The 19,635-nt window shown below is 45.1% G+C and overlaps 1 protein-coding gene across 2 annotated transcripts in view; it reads left to right on the top strand.

Moving 5' to 3' along the window:
* The first annotated feature begins 208 nt into the window (after positions 1-208).
* SERINC5 (serine incorporator 5) overlaps positions 209-19,635 on the top strand; it is a 43,945-nt gene continuing 24,518 nt past the window's right edge. The window contains exons 1-2 of one of the 2 annotated variants that reach the window (XM_040579353.1): positions 209-330; positions 14,757-14,924. In XM_040579353.1, the coding sequence (XP_040435287.1) occupies positions 304-330; positions 14,757-14,924 (195 nt within the window). In that variant the 5' untranslated portion in view covers positions 209-303. The remainder of the gene's footprint in view (positions 331-14,756; positions 14,925-19,635) is intronic. The other variant, XM_040579354.1, reaches the window with a different exon arrangement.

Here is a 19,635-nt window from a genome sequence, read left to right as displayed (position 1 = left end):
GAGGCGGGAGCCGCAGCCCCCGCGGCGCGGCCCTTACGCGGCGACTCCGCGCCCCCCGGCCCGGCCCGGCCCGGCCCGGCCCCCCGCCGCGCGGGCTGACGACAGCGGAAGCGGTGCGTCGGCGCCGGGCCGAGCGCGTCGCGGCCGGCGGCGGGCAGGGGCGGTGCGGCTCCTCCCGCAGCGGCGCCCCCCGCGCTGCCCGGCCCGGCCTCGCCCCGCCCGCCCCGCCCCGTCCCGTCCCAGCCCTGCCCGCTCCCGCATGAGGGAGGCAGCGAGGGAGCCAGGCCGCGCCGCGCCGCCGGCATGTCCGCGCCCTGCTGCGCCGGCCAGGTAGGGGGCTGGGGGGGCGCGGGGAGGCCGGCAGGTGTGCGGGGCGGGGGGGGTGCCGCCCCCGCAACCCCCCCTGCGGCGGACGGAAGGATCCGTCGGGAGACGGCGCTGGGGGTCAGGCCGGGGGCTCCGGCACGGGGAGCGAGGGGCCGGGGAGCCGCGTCCCTGCGCTGCCCCTCGGCCGCCGCGCGGTCCGCCCGCGGGGAGCCGGCGCCTTCCAGCAGCAGCAGCGCTGCGGGGGCGTCTGTCCCCGAAGCCGGGCTCCGTGGGGTTTGAGGCGGCGTGCTGGCGGCGTGCCCCGGGTGAGCCGCCCGGGCGCTCCGGGGGGAAGGCGGGGGGCTGCCGGCCTCCCCGGGCGTGTGCGGGCCGCGGACGGGCGCTGGGCTGCGGGCGGGGACGCCGGGGCAGCCTTGCCGAGGGCCGGCGCCGCCAGGAGCGGCTCCCGAGGGCGCCACGGACCACCGGGAGCTGCGGGGGGCGGGGGGAGCGTCGCCGCTGGCGCCTGGTGGCGGGGAGATGACACCCCGGGGTATGAGAAGTGGAACGGTCTGAACTCGTCTCGGTTGCTGGCTGCCTGGCGCTCCTGTCGCCGTACGTGTGGCCGGTGGAGGGGCTCAGCAGGTGCAGGTGCTGGTGGAGGAAGTGACAGATGAGAGCAAGTGGTGATGGAGGGTGGTGCGGCACCTTTGAGCATCCACGGGGCGAGGGATCGGCGCTCCGCATCCCACCGCGGTGCACCAGCTCTCTTGGCTGAAGGGGCTCTGGCAGGCGAGGGTCCGTGGACTTGGAGGAGAAGAGTGGTCGCAGGGCCCTGGCCGGAGCTCCTCGGCTGCACTCGGAGAAGGACTCCTGTTCTTACCAGCTGTCTCTAGCGTGGTGTTAGCCCGCACCTCCCCCAGACGCTTTAATTTTTCCAAGTCTCCACTTCTGCAATATAAACCAATTCCTACTTGTCCTGCCTGCAACAGACTAACCAGAGAGCTTATTCTTGTTGTTCCACGTATTTAAACATGTCCGTATAGTCCAGATTCTATTGATACTTCTTCTTTGGCCACTCTGCCCACCCTTGGCATCTGATTATTCTCTTGCTTTTGTCTGAACGACCTGGGGAAAAATCTCAGCCCTTGCCTGACGTCTGAAATCCTGGGCTAGGTTTGGTCATCTACGTTGTGGCTCTTTCGGCCTGCAGTGGGCTGGGAGGCTTGCTAAGCGTGCCTGCACGCACCCGTGCGCCGCCGGCTCCCCTGTGCCTTGCCGATCAGCCCTGGGTGGTCATGGGGGACGCAGTAGCTGCATTTGCTAAGTGACCTTAAAGCAGGGGGGCTCCCCGACTGCTGCTTCGCCTAGGTTTTGGCAGTGTGTGAAAAAAGTTTCGGAGCAGTTCAGTAAAGTTAGTAGGTGCTGTTACTGCAGTGCTTCATGGATGTCTGCGTTTGTGTTGCTTTTTTTGGTGTAGCTCCTGGAGGAGGTAATGTAATACCAAGAGAGGATGAAACTATTGTGAGACTCGTGTGGTGAATGACATGGCATTAGCGTGACTTTGAGACATTCTTGAAGCCACTGTTCCTACCCCATGCAGTAATATCTGATAGTAATGTTTTATTGACAATGATGTGTCAGTTTGGAGTCCGTAAATAGACTGAACTCCTTAGTGATGTTGGAGCCAAAGCAAAAGCCCTAAAGTAGATGCAGTCATCACGCTAAAATTATGCAATACCCTGAGGAGATGTATTCTGCTGGCTCAAGCACTATTTTTGATGTAAGACTTATCTGCTAAATATGGCAAATTGCTGGAGTTATACCAGCAAACCTAGTGTGGATAAACTTTTTTATAGACTAGGATGATAAATGACATAAATCATGTTTCAATAGCATGCAGTGCAACTTTTTTTGAAGGAAAAATAATCTTTCCATTCACAACTTGATTTAGTCCAACCTTAATGAAGGGATGTTTGTTTAACATGATTGATACACAAGAAAAAACAGGGGGATGGAAGTTCTTTCTCTCTTCAACAGAACTTCCTTAGGCATTTTATGGGTACCATTAATCAAGCTGGAAGATTGAGAAGGAATTTGGCCTTTTCTTAAATGGTCCCGTGAAGATGAAGTTAGCCCTTCTCCAGAAACAGAGATGGTGTGCTTGAGGAAAGGTGGAACTTCATATGAGTTGTGAAAAACAATGCTTATGTTGGGTCCCTCCTTTTTCCCTAAAATATACTAGTTTAATGCGTTTGATACCCCGTGGGGTAGGGGGTTTTTGTATGTAGTGGTTTTGCCCTGTATGTATATCTTTTATCTACCTCTCCGTTTCTGTGGTTCTGTTTTCCTAGACCTGACTGAGAACTTTGGTATTGTGCTTCTGAGCTGTCTTATCACGCGTGGATGTCTGTAGTTGATATAAAACTGTCATTGATATAAAAATGTCATTTGACTACCTATTTTTTCTTCATTCGTAACACCAGCAAATTTTCCTGGTGTGAAGTAAGACGATGAGTGATCAGTACTTTTTGGTATTGGGTCAAACTGTACTGACCGTCTACTTGATGGTGCCTGTCAGAATAAATGCATTCAGGTTTCACAGCCCAGATTCCTGTAGTTATAGGATACAGCGGCAAGCTGCCAAACTTCAGTGTACTTTGGTTATGCTGATTTTGCACTAAAAAATTATTTTCAATAATCTTAATTAACATTACTGTGTGACTTGTATCCTTGCCTAGTCAACCCTGGGAACTTGCTTTCAAGGAACTTGGTAATTTATAAACTTTAGTTTCTGCAGTTGGTTTTTATTGAGTGACACACAACCATGTTTTGAAGAGAATTGTGATTTTTAGGTTTCTGAGCTGTAATAAGCTTGCTAAATGTTTCTTTTTCTAGTGTTTCGTTGGTAGACCTATTTTGAGAATGCAGTGAGAATACAGTTTGGCTTGGGCCTGGCCTCCACAATGCTTTTGATTACATAAAAACATCTGCTTAAACTGACAGGAAACAGGATTTTACATTTGGCTTTTCTTCAGTAGTTATTCTCAAGAGAATAAAGTTGAGATCATGGTTAAGAAAAGCAGCTGTTGCAGAAAATCTTTATTAAAATGAATATGTTTTTTTCCAGAGTTAAATAAATGTAATTTAGATAGTTAACATCAGGTTTTGGGGGGCAGTATGTTGTAGCTGGGTTGTTCAAGAAGATAGATTTTTCAGCTAGAACTGGTAGTTGTTCAAGCTTATAAAGCTATTTTTGTAGGTCTGTTAAGTCTTGAGTGCTTTCTTTAATACTGTTCTGCACTTAGAAATCATATTATGTAGTAAATGCAGTAAGATGTGCTGCAAGTTGGAGTATTGGATTTTCATTTTATGCTTAGACTTCTAATTCTAGTAGGGGTTTAAAAAAAAACACAACAACTTTATTTATAAGGTTGGCCTCAGCCAATCTTAAGACTGCTGGCTTCTGGGGCAGGGTAGGGAAGCCCCCTGTGCGCGCTGGGGCTGCCTGCCTCTCTGGCACTGCTTGTTTGCATCTGTAGGTCGAGAAGGGGGCTTGCAATCCTGCCCTCGTGGTCTGCTCTTTTCATTACACGGTGAAAAGGGTGGCTCTGTCATCTTTGTCCAGGTTTGTGTCCTCTGAGGGAGCCAGGGCATTGCTGGGGCATTTGTGTGGGGTGATGCGGCACTATGGGATGGTGCCAGTGGTGTTCCTGGCTCCGCTCCACAAGGTGTTCCCCAAAACACGTCTCTCCTTCTGCAGGTGGGTGAGAGGGGTTTGGTTTGTTGTGTTTAACCTGAGCTGGTCAGTTAAAATAAGATAAATTTAGCTGTGTGTCTTACCCCCTCTCACAGCTACCTTTGCACGCTTCTGCCACCACTTACTAATCATGATCGAAGGGGAAACTAGCTATCTGAGTTCTGGTGTGGAGTACTGTAGTGTACTCCACTTAAATACACTTAGGGAAAAGTGACTGGGGAAGGACTTTTCTCCTTGCTTGGCGGAACGTGGAGTTTTTGTTTTAAACGGGTGATTGCCTGCACAACTGAAGTATCAAAGCCTGGTTTTCTGCAGCTTTGTCCATTGAGTTTGGTATCTTACATCAATTCCCTTTCTAGTAAGTACTGAACTTGTGATGCAGCCTTTTTCTTGCTCAGGGTTGGGAGGTGACTTTCCTCTGCTAAATCTTTTGCCTGTTTTCAAGGATTTTGTAAGAACATAGTGTCTTTGAGGCCCCCATCTGTCTGCCGTAGCTGAATAAAATTTGCTGCTGCATTCAGAAGCGATTAGAAAGGGAGGGAAAAGCAACCAAAAGACAGTGAGATCCTCTAAGTGATATCAAGCTATGCGTTTAATCCTCATTATTTTATTGTTGTCAACGTGAAATTAGTGAAGTTAGGTTGGTCATTTATCTGTAACTTTGGATTAATGACTGTGCCCTTGAAGGAGAACTACGAGCCTAGTAAGGGGAACATTTTGCCCCAGGAGGTGCCAACAGCCAATTAATTGCAACAAAGACAAGAATTCAGCAGAATGAGACTGTAACTAAGGGAAAGAGAAAGGCAGCGGGGGAGATCATGACCACTGACTGACTCAAGGAAGAAAAGACTCACCTCTGCCACACTCCCTCAGATGTGGGTAGTAAATTGAAAATACACTGTGTACTATTTACTCTTGTAAAAAGACAAAGCCAGAGATACATAGACCAGTAGAAAACTGCCATGCATAACTAATTGCTGATGGTATCTTTTAGGCAGAGTTTGTAAAATAACATGCGTAACTGGGCTATATGAATACTTTTCTTGTTCTCCTGGGCTTTGGGCTTGCTTTGTGGGATACCACTTAGCCCCCAGCTTTGCACAAATCTGTAATAAAGAAACACATACTCTTTGTGTCAATTGGCTCTTGCACACTGGGTGAACGATTATGTTGACAACAGTAAGATAACAGGGATTTGAATGCATAGCTAGACATCATAAGTGTTGTGTCATTTGACCCTTGCATTGCTAGGTTGGAATCCTTCCCTTGGCACCGCATAAGAGGCAGAAGATACCCTTTCTCATTCCAGGTAGAAGACCATCTTTCTTATTCCTGCTTGATTTCCCATTGCTGCCTTCTTTATTCTTTTAACCTTTTAAGGGTAAGGGGATACTTCTCTGTGGAAGGATATAAGTCCTACTGCAGCTATTATTTCAGTTTTTGCCAGTGTAGGTATTCCAGGATGTTTTTTCCATTACTGAGACTCATTACAGTGGATGCACTCACAGTTGTGGGTGCAAGACATACATGTTGCCAGGAGCAGTTGAATGAAAGCCTGAGCTATGACTACAGATCTGGTCTGGAGCTGATGACTGCTGTCATCCCAAACACATGCTAAGGCTGTTCTCATCTTAGATGTGGTGTTCTCAGCGTAGCCATGTGAAGATGCTTGGACCTTAGGTAGCTTCCAGGGTCCTTCTCATACCTGAGTTCATGGTACTTCCACTTCTTGTTCAACTGTGTGGGCTTTAATATGCTTTGGCATATTAAATATCTAGCCTCCTAGATTTTTAGGCTGTGATCGACCATTCTGCTGACTTGAATTTGACCTACTGCATTGTTCAGGTCGCCCAAGAGAGAGGCTTCAACATCAGCATGAGCTATGCGTGAGGCAGCGAGGGACTGAACCAGCCGGAGCTGGGCGGGCTGTAGCGTTTACTCATGACAGCATGTGGAGTGGGGGTGGGGGGGAGGTGTCTCCACCTTTATTTTGAAGGGAGCCCTGACACACCTAGCAATCTCGTCATTTTAATTAGCAATAACTATGCTGGGTTGCTGTTTGGAGTTTAGTGATAGGAACTCCCAGCAATTAGAAATGGCATAGGCTCAAGTATTTAAACGTATAAATGTACACAGTCTGAAAATGGAAGGTTTTGCACCACTTTCTGTCCAGTAGGACTCATCCAAATATTGACATATTTTTTAACCTGTCATTTCTTGCACTGAGTTTTAACAGGAGCCATTCTTAATGTTTTCTGAAGAGACCTGTCTCATGTGGTGGGTTTTTTTTTCCATGGCTTTTTATGTCACTGACAAACCTGTAGTTCGGGAGTACTATTCAAGATACTTATTGAGTGTCATTGTATTTAAAAATGGTCATCAAGAAGTAAGCAAGGGGGAGATGTGTGAGCAGGCTACATTTGGAACCGGCTAATCTGGAAATGTGTGAAGATGGCTGTTGTGACACTGATCTAAACTGGAACCTTTTATTGGCTTTTGTCGCTTTGTAATGTCTCCCCTCCCCTTCCCCCCCCCCCCAAAAAAAAAAAAAAAAAGTAAAACAGCTGTTACAGCTACATGTTTTTAAGTCAGTGCATACAGAAATTTCATTTTAACTGCTTCTTCGCTCCAGTGGTACACAGACTTACGCAGTTGCTGCCCTGTACTTGGTTCTCTGTCCCTGGTGATGCACCACATTGCACCTGTGTGCCATTCTACCTTTGGAGTCCTGGTCTTGAACATCAAAGCTAACCTGGAGAAAATCTGCTTGCTGTATGAAGTGGTGGCCTCAAATTGTCAGATTTTGCCATTGCTGATTTGTCTTCTGTCTTCCAGCTTCTCTGTTCATAGCTCCTCTGCTGTGAAAGGCAAGGAAGTCACTGCAGCATGAGCCTGAATGACCTGCAGATGAGAAAACTGAAATACAAAATGATAGGAAAGGACAGTCGAACCTGTCGCCCAGCGGAGGTTGCTGTCCATGAAGATTGTCAAGGGATCAATGCAAAGAAGCTTCAGGATCAGGTCACTGAAGAAAACAGTGGCCTATTTTAATCAGTGACTTGAGAGTATGTTTAAAATTGCTCCCGAAATTGCACAGGCATGATATAAGGACTGGTGGAGCGGAGAGTACTGTTGAAGGTGATGTAACCCAGATGCCCTGACCCCAGTGCAGATAAAATCCACCTCTGAAGTACTGCCAGGTTGCCTGTGCAACGTGTGCATGGGAGGCAGGTTGCTCCTTCAGTGTAGGGTGCTGTGGGGGAATCTCGCCCCCTCTTTGGGTGCATGCTTGTACTGTAAAAGCTGGCAGAGAAACTCTGTAAGACTCATTTTGGAGTTTTAGAAAGCAGGCATTCTTTATTGCAGCGCTGGGCACACATGCGAATAGTTTCACAAAGATGAGCATGCTCATTGCCTGAAATCACATAGGTTATGTAGTGTTCAAGTTCTGCATATTCATTAAACCATTTGCATACTCATGATGCTTCCCAGTATCATCATGCATATACTGATTCCTGTTAATACACCGTGCATGTGCCATGAAATGAGCCAGTGGTCTTTTAGGGGTCTCTAGTGGTGATCCATAGTCTTCATCACCGTGTCCGCTAGTTGACCTCAGGGCCCACACATGCTCACAAGGGGTCTTCTAGAGGGTTATGCAATTATGTTGCTCTTAAGCTGGTTTGTTTTAATTTATAGCCTTGTTCTTGTTATCTCTAGGAGCAGGCCTTGATTCTCTTATTTATTACTTTCCTCAAACCTCCTTTTCTCACCACAGAAGGCCACAGCTCCACATTCAAAAAGGTTATAGTGACCTATTCTATCTTCTAACAAAAGGTTAGTAAAGCAAAAAGAGGATATTTTAACCTACATGCTGGGGAAAGGAGTGAAGTGACTTGCTGGTTTGCTTTGCAGTTGGGCTGCTGCTGTGATTTTGTAGGAGGGACTGGGGAAACTTGGGGGAAAAAACCCAAACAAGTTAGGTTCTGGGATGAAAAATCTTACAGCCTTCAAATGAGATTGAGGGTAAATGGCTTGGGTTTGTTCTTTGATGAGTGGGGAGAAAAGAACAGCTAATTAAAAGGCTTTCTAAGCTGGTGAAGAAAGCCTCAGCAAGAACTAGCACCTGGGAACTGTAGCAGATAAATTAGAAGGCAGGTGGTGGTCTCTGTTTTTAATGATATATGTAAGTAACCAGAGGGACAGACAGTCCACTCATACTGCTGTCAAATCCAGATGGTCTATGCTAATGGAAAATAGCTGTAATACTGGGAAGCTGGGTGATGTGGTACACTTGTGAGAATCAGGTCAGACTAAACAATTGTCTTAAGTTTTCCAAAATCATCTGGAGAAGAGCAACTAGGCTGTTTAAAGTTAGACATTTTGCAGTGACATTATTTTCTAATCTTGAGCTGAGTCACCACTTAGTAATGTTTGAACATGGAGACAGAAGCTAATTATCCCCCAGTTCAGCTTAACTCCAGCTGTATGGGTACCTGGCAGCGGCTTGCCTGTGTTTTGGCTCTTGGCGTAGCTGTCCTAGATGCTGCTTTCTTGCCTAGGTTTTGAGCTGCTTGGGGCTATATGGCAGTTCTGCCCCATGGTGCAGGCAGCATCTAGGCTTGCGTGAGTTTTCTCTGAAGTTAATTTTAATTTTGCAGTTTGCAGTGTGAGGTGTGTTCCCAAAAACAGGTCATGAGTTGATTAACTGGTATGCTGTTCAGGTCACAAAACCTCTTGGCTTACGCCATATGGAGAGTCTGAATATTAAAGAAGAAGCAATCAAAAGCCAGTTAAGTCAGACAAAAGACAAAATAAAGCCTCTTTGGTTAATTTAGTTAATTCACAGGGACAAACCACTGTGTAATCGTGCCACTAGCTGAAGAAACCTTTGCAAAATATGCATGCATAATAGCAGGGATTTTCAATAATAGTCTGAACCCAACTGCTAACAGTTGGGACACCTGGCATCAGGCATCTGTTGTTTTCATGAACCAGTGCACTAACAAAATGGTTGGCTTGCTAGATGCTCTTTCCTCAAGCTAAAACTCCAAGGGCAGGTATATAGCTGCTTCAGGATGTTATTCATGCTGGGCTAGGTGCTTTGCTCTCCCAGACTGCAAGGATGCTGTGTGTGAGAGTAGATGTTTGGGTGTTTTTGATAGACATTGCTGTTAACAGCTCAGTGGCTGCATTATCTGCGAATCTTATGGCCCAGATAATGCTGGTAGTCAAGTAATCAAGCAGTGCATGAAAAACTAAGCTGCTGTGGGCCCCAGTGAAAAGAAGATTCAGCAAGGCACATTCCTGTGCTCTGTGGACAGGCTGGAAGGCATGCAGTCTCCCTGGCCGCTCCAGCCAGGCAGTCACTTAGGAGGGAAGAGATGAAATGCTGCTAAGTCTTTGTTTCATTTAAATATGCAGCTTTCTTTTTTTTTTTTTTTTTCCCAATGTGCTCTTCTTCCCTTTGATTTTTGCGATTTCTGCTGAAGTCTCCCAAAAGGAAGAGTGCTTTGTTGTGATAAGCTTGATACTTCCCTATGGTTTTTATACTTTTAAAATAGCATAGGTTATTTTAGGCAGCGATCCTGAAACTCCTCACTTTGTGTTAATGGCTGCGCAAAATATTTTCTAAGACATTTGAGATATTTTTGGAAACATCTGTGGAAAATACCTTCTAAAAATGACACTGTCTCTACAAATCCAGTAGGCAGGACATGTTCACTTTATTTCTTAGTCTTGTATGTAAATACTTGTGTGTGTGCTTAATGTTACCATCATACCTCATTCCACTGATTTATCAGGTTGGATCACAGCTTGCAAAAATCAAGGCTTGCGTGTGTGGCAGATGTTAAGTGTATGCTGGTGGAGTGTTCACTGTAGGGAGCTAATAGCATGTGCACAAGTTGGTAAGCCTGCTTTTACCCTGTTTTGTTAACCTGTAATTCTTGTAAACCATAGGTGCTCTCCGGGCTGGCATAAGATGGGAGTATGCAAATATGTCCAGGCCTGCCTGTACTTGGAAAAGTGGTTTGCATGGGACCTAGGGCAGTTAATAGACTGCTTGCTTATGCTCCTCACCCTGTGGATGTGAAAACTATTGTTCCTATGCATTGGCAGGAACCTACTGCACTCAAATCAAACGAGATGGTAGGAAAATGCCCCTGAAACATCTGTGCAGAGAAGGGTCAGAGCATGTGGAACTGTTGTGAGACATTCACCTCTGCTCTTCCCTCTTGCCTGTGCACTGTGCCCTCACTTGACATGGTAACTGTTTCTGCTGTTGCATAATAGCTCAGCAGCTGAGAAGGACTGATGTATCATCTTTTCTGCACACACCCCCCACCGCCCGCACCCCCTTTGTTTTTCAGCCAGCAGGTTGCTTTATTTGGCCACCCCCAGCAGCATAAAACTGTCAGGGCTGCTGAGGTGCTGGTGCCAGGGTGGGAGTGAGTGGCCTGCAGAGGAGAAAGGCGGAGGGGCCCTGTGGCTGCTAGGCCAGCCTGGCTACCAGAAGAAACGTCTGTGAAACAGTGCTTTGAATGTTTTTTAACAGAAAAATTTCCCACCCAGCTTTCCACAGCTGCTGTTGTGAAACCACTCAAGTCAGCCATCGTCCAGGCAGTTCAAATTACGGGCCAGTCTGTTTTCGGGTGTGCTAGGCTTTCCTGGTTTGGGGTCTCGGGCGGGTGCTGCACCCTCCCCAGCGCTGCAGGAGCAGCACCAAGCAGAGCAGGCAGCCCTCTACTGTGTGGAGGCCTGACGTCGTGGCGGGTTAGCGTGAGGGGGCCAGGTGATCATAAGTATTTGCGGAAAGCATAAATATTTGTGTAGCGCTTGTAATTACTGTCAGAGCGTGGTGTTCACCTGGTGAGGATATGCAAAGCTAGAGCCTGGGTGGCTGTGTTTGCTGCCTGACCTGTGGGAGCCTTTGGATGAGAAAGGCTTGCTGCAGCACGACGGACTCCGGCCAGAGCAGCCTTGCTTTAGGATGCCATTGCGCTGGGCTCTTGGGAGCCCTGGGCTTGGAAGGATCCTAGGACTTTGAGGGAGCTTTGAAGGTACAGACAAGGATTTTCAAGGCCTGCCTGCCTGCTGCCGGCGATCACAGATTGGGTTGTCTGGGTTGTCTCTGTCCTGAAAACCACACAGTGTCCTTCCTTCTGCAGAATGCGTCCTTTGGAGGAGCTTTTGTTAATGGTCAGCAAAATCTGTAAAAGATTTATGACATTGCTATCTGTTTTTTCACAGCCCAGTTTTTTAACGTGGGAAGAATTTGTTACTGGCTTACAGTTCTGCACCAGTGGGTCCTGAGCCCCTGGCCAGACCCTCGCTGCAGTCAGAAGGTGGAGGTGAGGTGAGATGGGCCATGCCTGCGGTAAAGCGTGTGGCATCAGAGAGACTGCACAGTTTAGCTGCATGTAGACGGCATCCTTTTCACAGAGAATTCATTGTATATGCGGGCTTTGAAGTCTGTCACCCAAAGATAACATCTTTGAAACTTCTTGGGTTGTGTTGTGGCAAGTTGTACTCTTTGGGACAAAGACTGTTTTCATTTATTTTTAGGTAACACCTATTTCATTGTGGCCCACTCTGGAATGTAGTTAGTCATAACCAGAGTTTTAAAAAGGGGAAGAAAAAAAAAAAAAAACAGCAAAAAAAAACCCCCAAACCACTGAATCTGGCACTGTGACTGAATAACCTAACCAACTTTTTATGGTTTCCATGGCCATTCAGAGTGCTTAAAGGAGTGCATCTGAAAAAAGATGGAGACGCTGGTATTTTTCACAAATATTGCCAATTTATAGGGTATGCTCAGTATTAAAAACTGTCATTAAAATCCCTCAAAGTAATGTAGAGCAATGCATAAATGACTTGTATATTCCATTTAAGTATTTGTTGCTTTAAGTAGCAGCTCCAGGAATCCCCATGACTGGAATAGCAGACACGTTGCTGGATACAGATGAGATTTCACTGGCAGAGCTATCTAGCACCTGGCTTAGGAAAATGTTGTTCCCCTTACAAATGCCAAAGCTACATACCTTTTTACTTCTATACTATAGTTTTTAATGTTATGGTGAGTGGGGCCTCCAGTTGGAGTTCATCATGGATATGTTGGATCTGGCTGACACAGATTGAAAGGACCTTTAGTCTTAATCTTTTCTGGTTTTTTTCCATAATTCTAAAGGGGATGGATTATACTTGTCTGGTATGTTTTTGTTTGGAAATGTTACTATTGTATTTGTTTGCTGAATCGGTAACTTGCCATAGATTCCTTACTTCTTGGGCATATATTGATGCTGTAAAAGTTAATTTAATTTCACTACATATAAAAAATAGAATTGCCTTTCAGCCACCACTGCCTTCTATTTTGAAAGTATACTTACATGATGTGCTTATGCACGTAGTATTTTTAATTTCCAGCTTTGGTGCCAACATGAACCCATTCTGTTTATTTGCCACAGCTGGAGCTTTGTGTGTTTTGGGGAGGATTTCTGTTTTGCAGCAGCAGCAGTTTTAGCAGCTGCATGCTTTGAGGCCCCGTCTCCTCTGGTGTGAGATCCAGCGGTGAACTGAGAGAAGGGCAGTATGGGAGCCGGGCTGGACTGTCTCCATTTTATGTCTTCTGCAAACTGAAAAGCTGTTGTCAAGTGAGGCAAGCTACGCTACGCCCTTTCTGTGGGGCTAAAGGCAAAAGCTTGAGCTTGAGTGTTGCAGCAGATGGTCAAGGCAAGAAAATTTTAAGCTGGGAGTCTTTTCAAGATACTTAATTATTTGGGGCTCTGATCAGCAAGTATGGTTGTGAGGCTCTGTGGAGTTATATCAGATGTGTGTGTCTGCAAACACATGTGAAACCCCCTTATCTGGGTTGGACAGTCATTGATGCTGGCAGAGGAAGTGTGCTGGGAGGGAGACGGCGGCGGGTGGTGGTTTGGTGCCTGAAGGCACATGCAAGGTAGTGAAGTTTGCCTGGACAACTCAAATGTGGCCCTTCTGCAGTTTTAATCCTCTGGCAAGGGCTAAAAAAAGCCATCCATCTTGTACAACTGCTTGCAAGTGTGTCCTTCGAACTACTACCCCGCAACTCCTCTGAGGCCAGAGGAAACACTGGGAGAAAGCTGCTTCGGTGTGCTCGAGTCCCTGGCACTGGCAGCACACCACGCCTGTGCTACACACTAGCCGCAGGGAGCCCCTCGAAAATGTGAATGCTGAGGGGTGAAGTTGCTCTGGGTCGGCAGCAGTGAGACCTGGAAGACGGTTCCCTGCTCCTGGCTACCTGCCGATGTCCAAAAATCCATATGGCTACAGCTGCTGGGTTAAGCACGGGAGCCATGTGAAGCTGCTGGTTATTGCAAGGAGGGGCCTGGCAAAGGACTGTGCTACCATATGTATAAAAATATGGCTTCTCTGTATATTTTTATATGTGACTTTCCTAGAAGTAGAAGGCAGGGGAGGTGAATTCATCCTCTTTGAAAGTTAATCATACTATTCACAGCAAGGCAATAATAAGCATCAAGCCTGATCCCTTTCGGGGTTTATTCAATACCTTTCTTCCTGTGGAATAAGGAAATCATGTGCTTTCTGCTTGGTTTTTATCTTGGTGGACCCTCAGCTGCGGGTTGAAAAGAACTAAAATACGCAAGGAATCCCATCTCTAGTAACGTTTAAACGTTGGAGACTGTATCAGCTAAAATTGATCTAGTATTATTTTCCTTGCAGCTGTGGGGTTTTTTGCCTTGCTATCTTGCATGTGGAATCACCGCTTTCAACTTCGCAACAACTAGAGTGTGTCTCTAAGTAACTGTGAAGTTGCATTTCTTCTCTGGCTTTCTTCAATTCAAGGTGGTGCTATTGTATTTGGGGTCCTTCAAGCTCAGCTGTCTTTTGCCTTGTTTGCAGTAAGCCAAGTATTTCCATATTCTTTCTCTACTGTCCAAAATATCTAGAACTGTTAACGTAGTTTCATATTTGTTGGTTTGAGTTCGGGTTTTTTTATAGCTGTTGTCTGTTTATAAAGCCTTCAGGACAACTGTCCCAAAGTGTGGCTTAAACAGTTTTCCGTCCCTTCTTTAATTTACTCTTAAGTCTTTAGCACCATAAAAAGTTCTGTAGGAAAGTTTGTTTGTTTGTATTTGTACCAGAAAGGGCACCTTAAAAAAGAACAGTATGGTTCTGGTGACTTGAAATGGATTGTACAGCTTGTTTTGAAACAAAACCTTCAGCTTGTCTTAATAAAATAGTTTTGTGTGTATGTTAGAAGCAAATAGTTTTGGAGTCTGTGTCATCTTGTGCAGATTTGTTTTTTCATTGCTGAGTGTGGAGAGTGTATTGCAAGAAATAGGTAGAGCCTAATCATTGCAGTGCCTTTTCTGCTGGGTGAAACACGTCAGGACCATGAGCTGCACAGAGACAGCAAAAAGTGGAATTAAAGAATTGGAAACAGTTCCTCCTCATCCTCTTCACTCTCATTCTTTAGTGAGTGGGAAAGCTAGAAACTGATGTGCTTAAACTTACTGACTTTTGATAAACAAGACAGTCTGCTTCCACTTAAATGCTTCTCAGCTGGGAGGAGAAGACTTAAGAAATTCTGGTGTTTTACTGGAAATCTCCCAGCTTCCCTGTCTGACTTTTTCAATAGAAACCTAAAGGCAGTGATGGAATGACTTGTGGTTTTTGTCTTGTTTTCCAGTTGGCCTGCTGCTGCGGTACTGCTGCTTGTTCCTTGTGCTGCAAATGCTGCCCCAAGATAAAACAGTCAACCAGCACCCGTTTCATGTATGCGCTTTACTTTATCCTCGTGACTATCATCTGTTGCGTCATGATGTCAACAACAGTAGCTAACGAAATGAAAACGCATGTAAGTAAGAGGATGAACCCACTGCTTCCCCTGGGAAGAAACAGGGCTCCTTACACTGCCCTTGATATGTAGGGGTGCTTCCTCAGAATAGGCAGTCAATTCCCTCTTCCACTTCCAGACCCAGATGGGATGATCTGCTGTGCTCAGGCTCTTCCTGTCAGTTGCTCACCCATCCAGTGTGTTTCACAACAGGAAGAGTCAATGATTACAGGACTAGCAGCCTTCCTCCTTTTTCATTCTGCATAAACATGCTGCAGTGAACCCATCCGAGGTTTGCTGTGTGGGTGTATCACTAGAGGTTGTTAGGGAACAAGTTACAGTAGAGCAAATTGGTTCAGTCTGACATTTAGTTTGTCTCTGGCAACATGTTTAGTACAGGAGCAGCAAATTACAAAGTAACTCTTCAGGTACTGCATTTATGATTTTATCCTGTGTTCTTGGTGCTGTGTGGCAGACTCCTGCAGTGCACAATGCTGCAGATCCTGTACAAGGGGTTTTCTTCAGTGTGTTGAGTCATTGTGTTCATGTGGCCTCTAACCACAGCAGATACTGTACATCTCTGATTGACTTTTTAATTAAAAAGCTTCAAAAGCGTGAAAGGATCTGTGGCTAAAACTAGATTTTAAAACTCAATTTTTTTTTTCAGACTCTCAATATAACTTCCCTAAGCTAAATGCTGGCCAGCTTGCTTGTGGTCATACACTAGACCTGTTGTACCACATCTTTGGTTTGGTTTCTTAAGCCACCCAAGTTGCACTCAGCAGCACAAATCCTCTCTCTCACTCTCTATGAACTACAAGAAATCTTTTTTTTTGAAGTGGAGGCAACAATGGCTGAATTGCTTAATTCTTAAAAATTAAGTTTCTGCACCAAAGTCAGCATCAGACCTGCTTCGAGGTTGTGAATGTGCTTTCCCTGGAGGTTCAGAAGGATTCCTTCTCTGCAGGCATCTAGTTGTCTTGTGTGACCCTGCCAAGAGGAAGTACCTGCTCCTGGGTGCACAGTTAAGGCTGTTTCCTCGTTTAACCAGTTGCTGGTAAAGTTGATGCCCTCCTTACCTTCTGCACTTGACTTCCAGTTGTCTGTGAAACGCTTCCTTCCACAGCAACCCAGATACAGAAGCTGGTGGTAGTACCCTGGGTCTGCAACACAGATGAAACAGTGGGCTTATGACAAGGCTGGTGTGAAGGTTTCTGTGTTCTGCTGCCAGTGACCTTTCTTTCTTCCTGTTGTACCTTTCTTGTATGTTCTGTCTTAATTTTCTTTCATATAATAGTGCTTTGCTTGAAGTATCCTAGTGCCATCTTTGTGCCACTGTCTTACCACCAGTCACTGGAAGCTGCTGACAGCCTTCTAAGAGCACCCAGGACAGACATGATGCTTGCCTGGGAGCTGCAACCTAAAAACTGTTCAACATGTGTGTGCTGAAATTGTTTGCCAGGAATTATTTTGACTTACTAGATGCTTAGTTTGGCAATAAAGTGAATAACCCAAGGAACTCAAGTGTGTGGGAGACAAATTATGTGCTCACGTCCAAATTTCATAAAGTCATTTTCCATCAGAAGTGTGGTTTTAATGCAGCTTGTATCCCTAACAAAAAATACTGGCTCTTTATCCAACAGAAGAGTGATTCAAGAAGCCTTCAACAACATGCTTTTCAGTATTGCCAAATTTATTTTCCAGTTCATAGGCTTGAAAACTCAGTGTGGGAAGAAATGGCACAAAGAGTAGCTGTTAGTGTGAAGTGGAAAGATAATCACCTTCTGCATTTAGAGCACTTGATGTCTTTAAATGGGAAATGGGCCATCTGTGAGTAGGCTTTCTTTATCTGCTCTCTAATTTAATAATTATGTTCAGGGCCCTTAAGAGTTCAAAGACTCTTGAAGCTAATTCAGGCCAGTTGTAACAGAGTGCACCTTGAAAATGTTTATTCAGACTAACCAGTCTCAGCTTCCCAATGATGAACTGTCTTTTGAAAGTGCTGGGCACTTACTGATTCCCTAGCTTTTGGTTGGACCGTGAAGCACTTCTAGGTCCTGAAGCCAGATTACAAGGAAACACTTTGCATGGTGCTTCTAGGACCTCACCCACTCTTCCTTGAGAGGAGACAGAGTTTTAATTAATTTTTATTAGATTGTTAAAATTTTTGTATTAAAATTAAATTTAAAATCTTAGTGTGGTCCTTTAGGGACCCATAATCTCGTCAGGGAACCATTTGTCTGCTTTAACTGATGTTTTGCTGAAATTATGTGAAAGGGATCTCTCTCTCTTGTCAGTTAGAGGCTTTTTTTAGTTTATTTGCTATAAATTCCCAAGTCTAAAATAGTTCTAAAAGTATTTATTGTAGCACTTCGTCCTTCGGTATTATTTTGAGAGCGAACAGCAGCAAATGGACTCTCTTATGGACACCGTGAACAGAGACATTTAAAAAAAGTTTGTATTTGTTTTGCAGTATTTCTCTATCCCCATGGTCGTGCATTCTGTTAAGTAAAACATGTTTAGGACAATTTTTCAGTTCCTAATTTGCAGGTGCCAGCCCAGAGCTGGGGAACTGGTCTGTGCCCTGCAACATGGCTGGAAAAATGAAGCACTGTCCCAGGGAGCTCAGCTTCCATCCACATCCTCACCGAAGTCGGCAGGTGGACAAAGCCGTGTCAGTGGGAGGACATGCTACCTGTGGAGTATTTAATTATGGTTTCAAAACCTTGGTTCCTAATCTAACCTGCAGCGTTTTGAGGACGTTGTATTTTGTGGCAAGCCTTAACAATTGAACAGGGTCTTTTGGGAGAGATTTTTTTTCTCTGTTGTTTTCACTGTTTTTCCCCATCTCTTGAGCTGTTTCTGCACCCATGGGACACCAAGAGGAAGAGGACCGAATAATTAAATTCTGAAAAATGTGCAAAGAAACCAGGGCATTTTTGTTTGATCTCTGGGGAAGAAGCAAGAGGCGATGGAGGGGTAGGGAAGAGTGGATGGTTTTGACCAGGAAAATATTTGGATAGTAGTGTGTAGAATAGATTTCAGAGGAACAAGGTTGTGTATCAAGGCAAAAGATGGGGTAGAGCATCAATCAAGATGTCAGAGCCTCAGCGATGGGGACAGAAAAGACCAATATGCATTTACACAAAATTGTTTAGAGACTTGACTCTGTTCCAAAATGGAGCAAAGCAGAACCCAACTTGAAGAAGTGCTTCTGTGCCTCAATCTATATATTATGTCTTTTTTTCAGTTACTCTCTTTTTTTGAAAAACAGGTACAACTTTACTCACAAATGTTCTGTTGAAGCAAAACTCGCGTTTCACAGGCTTTGAAAGGATAATTCAGAGAAGAAGAGGGAGAGTATTGTTTTGATCTGTCAAAGTAGTGTTTTTGTTTATTTTTTAGATCTATTTTTAATATTAAAGCTGTTTCAAAACTGGGGGTTTACCCTGAAAATTTCCATGTCCTATTCAAATAATGAAAGGAAAATAAGAAAGATGTTTTCAGGAAAATGAGCACCAGTAAAAACCAGTGCAGTTGTGTCAAAGCATTTTAGTTCTAGATTGTTTTCTGGCAGAGCATGCTTTCAGGCTTGTTTCCCCAGCCAGGTTTATATTTTGGCCCTTAATTATAGTATGTTAAAAATCACATTTGCTAGCAAAAATGAGTTTTTTAAGTGCAGATGCCCATTGCCTATTTCTGATAAGAATTTAGCCATAGATGCAAGATGGCATATGTTTTGGTTTGATTGGGTTTTTTTGGTTTTCATTTCTCAGCTGCTCAGGACAGGCTCTTGTACCCATTTTTTTGCCCTTGTCTCCCCCTCTACACAGATTTTCTTTCATCCTTCCCCTTTTTCCATAACAAAGTTCATTGCCACATTCTCATTCTCCCTCTGTTGGTTATGTCCATACAAACACAGTCTCCTTTGGGCTCTGCAGGCCCATTTCTACACATTTCTTCTTTCCTATTCCCCCTCTGATGCTGTTTCCCATGCTCCTGAATTCACTTTTGGGTACAGACAGACCCAGGCTCAGAGGTGGCTAAGCCCCTGCCAGCTGGAGCCTGGATGCGGTGTGGCCATGTTGGCTTGCTTCTTGCACTCCATTTATTTCAGGTGTCAGCAACTCACAGTGACGGGAAAGCAAGTTCAGGGTAGTCTGTCCCTGTTTCTGTAGATGTTGCTATCATCTCAAAATGTTTTGTTTCGGTGCACTTGGAAGATTGCCAGCTTTGCTGTGATAACATCATTATTGTGCAGCAACAAAGGCCTTTACATTATCTGAGTGGATACTGAGTTTCTGCAGCAAGAATGCTTTATCCCCTACTCAGAGGCCAAAGAATTTAACTTACGTTGCTTTTAACAGTATAAAAGTAGATATTTCACTATGTCAGACTTGGCAGATAACTAATCTGTGCCTTTAACAGCTGGCAAAACTACCCAGCAAATGGAAAGCCTAGTAAAGCACATAGGCTGGGCAGGCTGCTCAGCAGCTGAATGTGTTTCAGAGATACAGAATTAAAAAAACCAAACAAACCAACCAGTCTTTTTAAACTTTCAGTGAAGAATTCATACAAGCCTTGATAAATTGTTCCCAGCCATAGACCATCCTGTCATGAAAACATACCCTTTTCATTACATCAGCCTTTTGTCACCAGCATTGTGCTCATGTTTATTATCTGTCAGGGTCCCCAAGAGTTTGATTTTATTCTTGTTTTGTTCCTTCAGGAT

The sequence above is a fragment of the Falco naumanni genome, chromosome Z (assembly GCF_017639655.2).
Source record: "Falco naumanni isolate bFalNau1 chromosome Z, bFalNau1.pat, whole genome shotgun sequence".
NCBI lineage: Eukaryota > Metazoa > Chordata > Aves > Falconiformes > Falconidae > Falco > Falco naumanni.
Note: the sequence above shows the minus strand (reverse complement) of the source record. Positions and strands in the feature narration are given on the sequence as shown.